General features: G+C 36.6%; 1 protein-coding gene across 1 annotated transcript; it reads left to right on the top strand.

Annotated features, from left to right (window-relative positions):
* LOC133668534 (disease resistance protein RPV1-like) lies at nucleotides 1-12,114 on the top strand. Its single transcript, XM_062088450.1, has 5 exons — nucleotides 1-743; nucleotides 2,959-4,060; nucleotides 9,848-10,111; nucleotides 10,219-11,154; nucleotides 11,267-12,114. Exons 1-5 carry the CDS (start codon nucleotides 226-228, stop codon nucleotides 11,855-11,857), a joined length of 3,411 nt encoding a protein of 1,136 aa, XP_061944434.1. The 5' UTR covers nucleotides 1-225; the 3' UTR covers nucleotides 11,858-12,114.

Here is a 12,114-nt window from a genome sequence, read left to right on the forward strand (position 1 = left end):
GAATCTCTATAGCCAAGGGCTATGGGACAAACACAGCTGCGCTGACCTACTCGACCCCAATTTCCACTGACCTTCTCATCAACTTCCACAAGTATTTATATGTATCATCTTTGCAAAGTACTTCAAATTTGTGAGAAAATAACAAGCAAATTAACGTCACTCCTCTCCATACTCTTCAACCTACCTTTCTAATTTGCTATAGAGATTGATAAAACTGCCCCAGCTATGGCTTCCACGTACTCTGAGTCTCCGTTCTCTTCTTCGTCTTCATCCTCTAGACATAGATGGAACTATGATGTTTTTCTAAGTTTTAGAGGAGAAGATACCCGCAAGAATTTTACAGATCATCTCTATACCGCCTTAATCCAGGCCGGAATTCATACTTTTAGGGATGACAATGAACTTCCTAGAGGAGAAGAAATCTCTCCACAACTTTTCAAGGCAATCGAAGGATCAAGGATTTCTATAGTGGTCTTCTCCAAACACTACGCTTCCTCTAGATGGTGTCTTGACGAACTGGTAAAGATTATTGAGTGCAGGCAAAGAATTGACCAGGTTGTTCTTCCTATATTCTATGATACGGAGCCTTCAGATGTCCGAAAACAGACCGGGAGTTATGCAAAAGCTTTTGATGAACATGAAGAACGCTTCAAGGAAGAAATGGAGAAGGTCAACAAGTGGAGAGGAGCTCTTGCAGAGGCTGGAAATCTATCTGGATTTGGTTTAAACAATGAGGCAAATGGGTATATCTTTGTCTTCTCTGTCAAAATCCACTTGCACATATCAACATAAACAATTTCTTTATTATTATCAATTTGAGCTTGATATTTCCACTTTAATTAAATATTATTTTTTAATTGCAATATGTAGAAGTAGCAAATATCTACGTTTTTTTCAAGCAGAGTTGTGAAAATGATTTTCAAACTAGAAGGCTTAGAAAATTTAATAAGTTCATTTTTTTTAATAATCATTAATATGCGCAACCTTTCCTCTGAGTGCTAGATGTGTAAACACTATTTTTTTCTACTGTTCTAGAACAAAAATTATTAGTCTCTCACCATAAACATATATATATATATATATATATATATATATATATATATATATATATATATATATATATATATGTACTTTAGGTGGCTACTTGCTTTCCATACATACATACATACATATATACATGCATTGTAAATTTGCATAATGTTTTTATTTATTTTTTTATGTTTTGGTCATTGATTTTTTTAATTTATTTTTTTAATATTGTGTTGATTGAGGTTTAGAGTAAATAATTTATTTTTATTTTTTTATATAGTTATTGTAGTCTTAACAATGCATCCTTTCATTGGGTTAATGTTTAATTTCATGAAAAAAAATATTATTATTTACAAGAGATTGAAAATGAAAAAATAAAAATTTTAAAAAAATGGTTGCCCTTTTTCTTTTTAATATTTGTTTTCATCAATTTTTCTCTTCTTTTAAATTTTATCCTTTAATATTTGATATTGATAATTAGTTTCAATTTACTTTTTATGTGGCTATTTTAGTCATAAAAAAAACTCGATATTGGGTTGGATTCCATTCACAAAAATAGCTAAATTTGATTTTAAAGTATTCCACTTGACGAGAGGAGTATTATTAAGGTGTTTCTGGGCTTTTAATTTGCAACAAAAAAAAAATAGAGAGCGATTAAGAGAGATATTTCCTTGTTTAATTTTGTTTTTATTTAAATGATATTAAAGTTTTTTAGTTGAAAAATTAGCTTTTCTAGGTAATAAGAATCTTTTTATATGTTAAAATAGGATAGAAATTGGGTTTTTGGATAAAAAAAATACTAGCTTGATCTTTTCAAAAACTTGTCCGTGATTAAAAATTGGTTTTATAGATGGTTTGTAATCTACTTCTTTAATTTTTGCACTAGGTGCAAGCTTGCATAAGCTATCTAGGGTTGCATGTTTGATTTTTTTATATTTATTTTAAAAATTAATTAAGAATATAAATTAGATTTTATTTTATTAAATTTTTACTTTGTTTTGAAGTGAGATAATAGAAGTCTTTTTTCAATATTTGAAATTTTTTGTTTCAATCCATCATAATTGTTTTGTTGTTTTTAATTTTATTTAATTGCTTTACATCCTTTATTTTTCCAGTCATATAAATAAAAAAAATGCTTAAAATGAATTTATTAAATGGGTGGCTAGTTTGGTAGATTGGCTTGAATTGATTCAATATTTAACTGATTGTCTTGAATTTATTTTTTAAGTTAAATGCTGTTTTTACCAATTATTTATATTATTTTTAAATTCATTAAATTTACCGTATCACATTAGCCATCAATCCTTATATAATTTAATTAAAAACACAAGTTAATCATAAATTTAGACTAGAAAATTTCAAGATTGATTAACTAAAGCAAGTTTTAAGTTAACGATTAAAAAAAATTGTTACTAGGAAATAAGATAACAATGCCTAAATATGTTTTTTTTCATGTTCAAGAAAATTTTGGTTGAACCTGCTTGGTAGTGTTGGCTAATTATCTAATATTTAACTAATGTTGAATATAAAATTTTGGGCAAAAGCTCTGATAAATAGTGATAAACAGAATAACTTAATTTTATTCAATAATAGAACTCTGTACAAAATATTGATTCTTGGACACCAAATAATGTGTATGACACCCTTGCACTCTAGACGCTCTCTTTTAATGATAAAGCTCACATCACCCGCTCACCGCGCGCATAAATTCTCTACTCACTCACGCCACTCTTTCTCTTCTCACACACTGCACTGACTTTTTACATGTATATATGGGCTGCTAGGTCTGTTTGACAGCCTAGAGACTTCTAATAGAATATCATTTACAAGAAAGGACGACTTGATCTTTTTTTAAAGAGAGTTATAGAAATGGATGAGCTACATTTTCAAGATGCACTTCCTTGAATACCTTTCTTTCTCTATGAACAGATATGAAGCGGAATTCATTAAAAAGATTGTCAGTGATGTAGCTTGTAAACTGGGAAACAAAACCTTGCACGTAGCCAAGCACCCAGTAGGTATTTATTCCAGAGTTCAGGGTATTATTTCTTTGCTAAAAGGTGCAAAACCTGATGTTGGCATCGTGGGAATACATGGGATAGCTGGAATAGGCAAGACAACAATAGCAAAAGCTGTGTTTAACAAACTTTATTTTGGATTTGAGGGAAGCAGTTTTCTTTCGGACGTCAAGGAAATATCAGATAAGCCGAATGGTCTGGTTGAATTACAAGAGCGCCTTCTTCATGATATTCTGAAACCAAGAGTTTGGAAGGTCAGTAATGTTTATGAAGGCATGAATTTGATCAAAGAACGACTTCATCGTAAGAAAATTCTTGTTGTTTTTGACGATGTGGACAAAAGGGAACAACTGGAGGCATTGATGGGAGAGAGATGTTGGTTTGGTGCCGGAAGTATAATAATTGTTGTAACTAAGAATAAGCATCTGCTAACAGAAGTGGGGGTAGATGGAATGTATCATGCTAAAGAATTGGATCGAGATCAGTCTCTTGAGCTTTTCAGTTTGCATGCTTTTAGGGAAACCCATCCAGCAAAGGATTATGAGGAGCTTTCAGGAAAGGTAGTTGACTACTGCAAAGGACTTCCTTTGGCTCTACAAATTTTGGGTTCTCATTTATCCATAAGAGACAAAGCTGGATGGGAAATCGATATTGCCCATTGGCGAAATATTCCGCATGATGATATTCAAGGAAAGCTTAGAGTAAGTTTTGATGCACTGAATGTGGATACAAGCGAGATATTCCTTGATATTGCGTGCTATTTTGTTGGTGGAGACAAAGAATATGTAGCAGATATAGTAGGTGCTCGTTACGATTGCCATCCAGAAGTAGCTTTCAGAACTCTCATTGGAAGGTCTCTCATAACAATCGACACCTGGAATAGCTTATGGATGCATGATACATTACGAAAGATGGGAAGGGAGATTATTCGTCAAAGGTCGCGTAATCATCCTGGAAATTGCAGCAGAATTGTACTTCCCAAAGACGCATACAATGTACTCTCCAAGGAACTGGTAAGAACTCATTTATCTTAATTTCTTGTCCAACCTTAGTGCAATTTTAAGGAACTAGTTGTGTTGGAAAGTGCAATATTGCTCCTAAAGGGATTTTACATAAATGAGATAATAATTTGCCAATACGAGAAGAATTAATGCTTTCTTATCTCTGTTTTTGTCATACAACAGGTATATATATACAACCTTACACTTTCCTAACAGAATAAGGAAAGACTAATTACTTCCTAAACTAGGAAACCAAATATTGTAGGAATCCCGCAAATTGTAGGAATCCTAATACAAGTTAACATTCCCCCTCAAGTTGGTGCGTAGATGTCGCACATGCCCAACTTGTCAAGAAACCTGGAGAACTTGTTACTAGAAACCGCCTTAGTGAGGATATCTGCTACTTGGTCGTCCGTTCCTATGGGAGGAACCTCAATTACTTTGTTATCTAGCTTTTCTTTAATAAAGAACCGATCAACCTCTACATGTTTGGTCTTATCATGTTGCACTGGGTTATGAGCAATATCACGAGCAGCTTTATTGTCACAAAATAACTTCATCGGTTGGCTATGGTTGACCCCCACATCTTGTAATAGAAACTTAAGCCACAAGATTTCACAGATACCGAGTGCCATGCCTCTAAATTCAGCTTCTGCGCTTGATCTTGACACAACATTTTGCTTCTTACTTCTCCACGTTACTAGATTTCCTCCAACAAAGGTAAAATACCCGGATGTCGAACGCCTATCATCCGTGGATCCGGCCCAATCAGCATCCGTATAGCACTCAATTTTGAAATGCTTGTTTTTTCGAAATAAAACTCCTTTACCAGGGCTTCCTTTCAAGTAACTCAATATTCTTATGACTGCACTCATGTGTTGTTCTCCCGGATTGTGCATATATTGACTAATTACGCTCAAGGCATGAGCCAGATCCGGTCTAGTGTGACTCAAGTACATCAATCTTCCTACTAACCGTTGATACCTCCCTTTATCAATCGATCCTTGGGTCCGATCAATACCCAACTTCATTCCTTCAGCCAATGGAGTGGATACCGGCTTGTACGCTGTCATACCGGTTTCTTTTAATAGGTCAAGAACATACTTTCTTTGCGATAGAAATATCCCAAACTTGCACCTCGACACTTCAATCCCAAGAAAATATTTTAAAGAACCAAGATCTTTCATTTCAAATTCTGTGGACAAATAGTTTTTCAAGGCTGCTTGCTCAGCAAGATCGTTACCAGTAACTACCATATCATCCACATATACAATGAGAGCTGTAACCTTTCCATCCCGGTGTTTCAGGAATAACGTGTGATCCCAATTACTTTGTCTATACCCGAATGCTCTCATTGATTTGGTAAACCTACCAAACCAGGCTCGTGGAGACTGCTTCAACCCATACAATGATTTCTTAAGTCTACATACCTTGGGTTTCCGTATGTCCGGATCACTCCATCCGGGTGGAAGGTCCATGTAAATCTCCTCAGTTAAATCTCCATGGAGGAATGCATTTTTTACATCAAATTGTTGCAAAGGCCAATCTAGATTTGCTGCTAAGGACAGTAGAACACGAACTGTGTTGATTTTTGCCACTGGTGCAAATGTATCAGTGTAGTCGATGCCATATTTCTGTGTATATCCCTTTGCCACCAATCTTGCCTTGAAGCGATCTATTGTTCCATCTGCTTTGTATTTCAATGTATAGACCCATTTGCATCCCACAGATTTCTTCCCAGCTGGTAAGTCAGTTATTTCCCAAGTAGCATTCTTCTTCAACGATCTCAATTCTTCATTCATTGCATCTTTCCAACGGGAATCTGCTAAGGCCTCCTGCACACTATTAGGAATAGATACAATAGATAATTGATATACAAATGACTTATTTGATTCTGACAGGTGACCGGTAGACACATAATTGTTTAATGGGTATCTCACTCTTGAATCAGAATTTGGCTCACTCATGAAATACTTGTGTTTACACTTAAGATCTGCCTCGTAAATAGGTTTGGGAATACCTCGATTAATATGCTCTGGAAGGTGACGGGGTGGAATTGCATCCGGTGTGGGAGACGATTGGTTATGAGAATTAACAAAGGATGAGTTCATACTTGGATCATGTATACCATCAGAAGAAAAATCTTGTGACAATTGCTGCAGTTGTTGCTCGGTTCTATTATAAGTAGTAGGCTGCAGTTCATTATCAAGCCCCAACCTCGTGGGACCAGTGGGTTGTTCTTCCTCCTGCAATGTTTGTTGCTCCTCAAAATCGCTGTTTTTAGTAGCCTGATCACCATAACATAGGGATTGCTGCTCTTCTCCAGGTGATGTGTACTCTGGGCGTGATGACTGCACTGGTTGCTCTTCGTGTAGCTCGTTTCTAGCCATAGGAGAGTAATCAAATGTCAAAACTTCAGTATTATCTCGGGTCAGAACTTCACCGCTTCGATACTCCTCCTGAAGTGAGGACGTGGAAGGTCCAAAAAACATTTCATTCTCACGAAAATTCACATCCTGTGTAATAAACATTCTTTTACTCGAAGGATGATAACAACGATACCCTTTTCTGGGTAGTAGCATAGCCCAAAAAAAACACAACGAATGGCGCGAGGCTCCAGTTTATTATGCCGTTGAGGAGGATGCAGGTGAACAAAAGCTACACACCCCACGACCCAAGGGGGAAGATTGGGAGTCGGTGGACTGCTAATCTGAGATGTGAGAGCCTGAAATGGTGTATGGAAGTTGATAGTATGAGAAGGAAGACGATTAATAAGATAAGCTGCGGATGTAAGCGCCTCTCCCCAATACTGTAGAGGCAGATGTGCTGCAATGAGTGAAGCACGAACCATTTCTAACAGGTGTCTATTTTTTCGTTCAGCAACCCCATTCTGTTGAGGAGTATACGGACACGTGGTCTGATGAACAATCCCATGCAGTTCCAGGAAGGAACGAAGTTCTAAATTAACATATTCACCTCCATTGTCACTTCTAAGAACTTGGATCTTGCTGTTGTATTGCACCGTAATCATTTTATGAAACCTCTGAAAGGCTGAACTGACTTCGCTTTTTGATTTCAACAAAGCGACCCAAGTCATTCTGGTACAATCATCAATAAAAGTGACAAACCAGTGAGCACCACCAAGAGTAGCTATTTTTGACGGTCCCCATACATCAGAATGCACAATCATAAAAGGAATGGTACTTTTATTGAAACTTGGAGGAAAAGAGGTTCGATGGCTCTTAGCCATTTCACAAACATCACACTTAAATTGGGAAACATCACTCCTGACAAACAAACTAGGAAATAACTTATGTAGATAGCTGAAGGAAGCATGCCCAAGACGTCTGTGCCACATCCAGATATCCGACACTTTATTAGTATTCCTTTGAGACCCATAATTGGAAAGTGCTTGAGTCAGCAAGATAGAACCACTGGTGGTCAGTTCCAAGTAATAAAGTTTTCCTCTTCTAATACCATAACCAATCGTCTTTCGCGTCCAGATATCCTTAAAAACACAAAAATAGGGCCAAAAAATAACCAAACAATGTAAGGTAAGGGTTATTTAAGCAACAGACAACAAATTATAGTTTAAAGAAGGAACCACAAGAACAGTGTCAAGTTCCATGGTATCAGTAAGGGAAACAATGCCTTCCCCAATAACAGGGATGACATTACCATTAGCAACATTGACCTCGGTTTGGGCTGATGTTTTTAGTGATGGAACCTGTCTAGAATCGCAAGTCATATGTTCAGTAGCTCCGGAATCAATTATCCATGTATTATTCATAACAGAAGTAGAAGTACTTAGTGCCTTACCATCTCTACCTGTTGCAGCAACCATGGCAGATGCCTTGTCTGCTATCTGGTCTGAATCCGTCCTGGTTTCTGCAATCGAGGCTCGTGACTTGTTGCACCGAGGATCACGGGTTTTATCCCAATTCTCAGGATATCCAATCAGCTCAAAACAACGACTCTTGGAGTGTCCTGGCAGGCCACAATGTGGGCATTTTCCTTGGGAACGATCCCAGCTTGGCTGGCTAGGCCGAGTTTGTCCTGGCCGGTTTTGTGACCCTCCTCGATTCAACCCAGAGGATGATCCACGGGTTTTTGCTGCCATGGCAGCAGGTTCACTCTTGTCAACCTCCATCTTCATTGCTTCTTTCCTATCAGCTTCACGACGAACATATGCATAAGAAGCCTGAAGGCCAAGTGGGGGATCCTTCTGTAGTACTTCTCCACGTACCTGATCAAACCTGTCATCAAGACCACCAAGAAATATATAGACTCGTTGTCTCTCAGTGGATTTCTGAAACATCTTGATGTCGTTTTCACACTCCATGGATACTCTATTAAAGTGATCCAATTCTTGAAAAATCTCAGTTAGCTCCCCAAAATAGGTTGCCAAAGGTCGGCTATTCTGACGAAGACGTGATGCCTTCTGATTCAACGAATAAATTCTAGCCTCGTTATTCTCATCAAAGTAGGCTGCTTTAAGGGAGTCCCAAATCTCCTTTCATGTAGACAACCGAATGTACCGTTTCATAATCTCAGGCTTCATTGAAGACAAAAGCCGACTCTTGATTTTTTGATCTTCAGAGAACCAATCATCATATTTAGGATCGTCTTCATGAGGTGCCTTGATCGACCTACGGAGATATCCCATCTTCTTCCTTCCATCAATATGGATTTGAATGAGAGGAGCCCATAAATCATAGTTTTTTTCATCCAAAACCATACCAATATTAAAGCTTGAATTTTCTGTCTGCACCATGATTGGAGCAGCTGCTGGAGCATCCTGAGAACCGACCCTCTTTTCTTCAGCCATCTCTCTTACTGTTGGTATAGCCTAAAACTGGCAGTTTTTTTGATAGATTTTGGAACAATACAGACAGACTTACAAAGCAGGGGAGGGGCAGCAACAACTCTACAGTTGCTCGCTGAAACCGACAGCAACAACTCTAAGTTGCTCGCTGCAATTACTTAGAGATATGGCAGGAAGCAAAGAAAATTTTAGGGTTCAGTGTTTGTTTTTCTATTTTAGCTCTGATACCAAGAAGAATTAATGCTTTCTTATCTCTGTTTTTGTCATACAACAGGTATATATATACAACCTTACACTTTCCTAACAGAATAAGAAAAGACTAATTACTTCCTAAACTAGGAAACCAAATATTGTAGGAATCCCGCAAATTGTAGGAATCCTAATACAAGTTAACAATACGTACTAAATCAGTTTTTATGCGTACAATCATATATATTACAACAATATAATGCATCAACTTAGGATCACACATGAATATACAATATTTCACAGCAAACAGATAAAAATATAACAACAATTCTTATAATTAGAACAAAAATATGGCCAAACACAAGTTCTAGTGAAGTGCTTAAACAATGCAATTATATAATATTTTATGGGGTATTTGAATCATAAAAAACAAGTTGATCTTTAAGGATAAAAAATCAGATTAGAATGCATAGTTTCAATTCATTCTTTATCATCTTGCACTTTAATTAAAGATTTGGAACAATAACTTTGCATAAATAAAGAATGATTTAATTAGAGGTTTTTTTTATCAAGGTCTAATAAGTGAAGTGTTGTTGCGTATATGAGCTTGTTAATGCTCATCATCTTTCTAATGCCATTATTGTTATTAAATTTCAGCTTATCTTAATAGTAAACTGATTCTATCAATAAACATCTCCATTATTTTTTCTTTTAAAAAAAAAATGAATAAGCAACAGAAATGCATGATTATTGTCATGATATTTTAATCCTTTGTTGGCTATCAGGGAACAGATGCTGTGGAGGGTCTGGCACTAGATGTGCAAGAATCTTTTAGCACAAAATCGTTTACAAAAATGAGACGTTTAAAATTACTCCAAATCAATAGAGCAAATCTTGTGGGAAGCTACAGTCTTCTTCCCAAAGAGTTGATATGGCTTTGTTGGTCTGGATGCCCTTTGAAATCTTTGCCGTCTGATTTTCACTTAAACGACCTTGTTATACTTGATATGCAAGAAAGTAACGTACGAAAACTTTGGAAGGGGACTAAGGTAAAATATAAGCAATAGCCACCCAAAATATTTCCTAATGAAATTTAATTTAGAGTTACATTTTTTCACATAGCTATTTTTCTCTTATTTTCTCATTGCTTTGACAGATTCTTAACAAGCTGAAAATCCTCAATCTCAGCTTTTCCAAGTACCTTGCTAAAACGCCGAACTTCCGAGGACTCTCTAGTTTGGAGAGACTAATACTTACAAAATGCCCGAGTTTGGTTGAGGTACATCAATCTATTGGAAATTTGAAGAGCCTTGTTTTGTTGAGCTTGGATTACTGTCGTAGCCTAAAGACTCTTCCAGAAAGCATGGGTAACTTAAAATCTCTTCAAACTCTGAACGTTACTCAGTGCATACAACTTGAGAAATTGCCAGAGAGTTTGGGTGACATAGAATCCTTAACAGAGTTGTTTACAAAGGGTACTGCGATTAAGCAACTTCCTACTTCAGCTAGATTTTTGAAGAAGCTGACAAAGTTATCATTTGGTGGATACAACAAAGTTTTCTACTCACCTGATATACCATCTAAATCTTGGTTTTCAAGATTTTCATCGTGGCTTTCACCACAAAGCTGTTCGAGCTCCATAGATATGCTACCAGCTTCTTTCACTAGTTTCAGCTCATTGAAAGAACTAAATCTAAGTTATTCTGGTTTGTCTGAATCTACAAGTTCCATTGATCTTGGGAGTTTGTGCTTTCTTGAAAATTTGAATTTGTCTGGACATGAATTCTTCAATCTGCCTTCTAGCATTAGCCGCCTTTCTAAGCTTCAATTTTTGACGGTTGAGAGATGCTCGAATCTTCTATCAATCTCAGAGCTTCCATCAAGTGTCCTGTTCTTGTCTATCAATGACTGCACATCCATTGAAAGAGTAAGCGCACCTCTTCAGCACGAAAGACTACCATTACTGGATGTAAAAGGGTGCGGAAATTTAATAGAGATTCAGGGCATTGAATGTGCGGGCAATAACGGGTCCATTTTGAACTTAAATGACTGCAACAATTTATCTGAAAACTATAAGATGAGTTTTATTCAGGTTGTCTCTCTTTCTCTGTCTCTTCACATACTTGAACACAAACATTTAGCATGTAAATATGTTAGTTTTAAGAACTCAAATTTTAATTGCTTACCTTGAAACCAATATGTAGGGATTGTGCAGAGGTAAACATTATGACATTTGCCTTGCTGATGGAGAGATACCAGAATGGTTCAGCCATCGTGGAGAAGGGTCATCATTATCATTTAGTTTACCCTCAGTTTCAGTTGCAGATGGTAATAAACTCCAAGCGCTGCTTCTTTGGGTTGTCTCGGCCTCTTCAGCACTAAAGACTACCAATGAAGCCACTGATCAAGAAACATCATTTCTTCAGTTTGATATGTGTGTTGCTACATTCAAAAATAAGAGCAATGGTATTGAATTGTTTGAGACGATGGCGGCAGTTACGTTTGACAGAAATTCCACTAAGCATTCTTGGATACAGCGTATATCGTTGATCGGGTCAGAGGAATCGCTGCAAGGTGTAGAGGAATTGGAAGTGAATGTCAAAATAAGCTTCTATGATGTTCCAATATGTCGGGTAGAAAAATGTGGGGCACATTTGATAATGGAAAAGAATAAAGCAGATTCAGATCAGGAGATTGATATTGATGCTCTAGGCTCTGATGATCAGCTGTTGGAAAGTAGTTTGACAAGAGAGTTGCAGAAATGGAAAATCACCAGTTGCAGTAAATTTGGATAGCATAAAACATAGAATATGTTTTTTTTTGTTTTTTTTTTTCCATGTTTTTGGATCACAGGGTGCTGGATCTGTGGTATTGTTTTCTTGGCATTTCGGACTGATAAATGAGTGACACAAACTTGCAAAGTCTAATTCACTGAGGACAATGGAACTGTATATTGGCAGCTGTGCTTGCTTCGGATCGTGATGAATGAATGTAGATAATCCCTAAAATTATCTAAGTAATTTAATTATGTACAAACCAATATTTTAAATTA

This window comes from Populus nigra, chromosome 11 (assembly GCF_951802175.1).
Source record: "Populus nigra chromosome 11, ddPopNigr1.1, whole genome shotgun sequence".
In the NCBI taxonomy this organism is placed as follows: Eukaryota; Viridiplantae; Streptophyta; class Magnoliopsida; order Malpighiales; family Salicaceae; genus Populus; species Populus nigra.

Coding starts and splice junctions, on each gene's coding strand:
- LOC133668534 (XM_062088450.1), top strand. CDS start 226: ATGGCTTCCACGTACTCTGAGTCTCCGTTCTCTTCTTCGTCTTCATCC. Junction 10,112..10,218: donor AACTTTGGAAGGGGACTAAG/GTAAAATATAAG, acceptor TTGCTTTGACAG/ATTCTTAACAAGCTGAAAAT. Junction 11,155..11,266: donor ATAAGATGAGTTTTATTCAG/GTTGTCTCTCTT, acceptor ACCAATATGTAG/GGATTGTGCAGAGGTAAACA.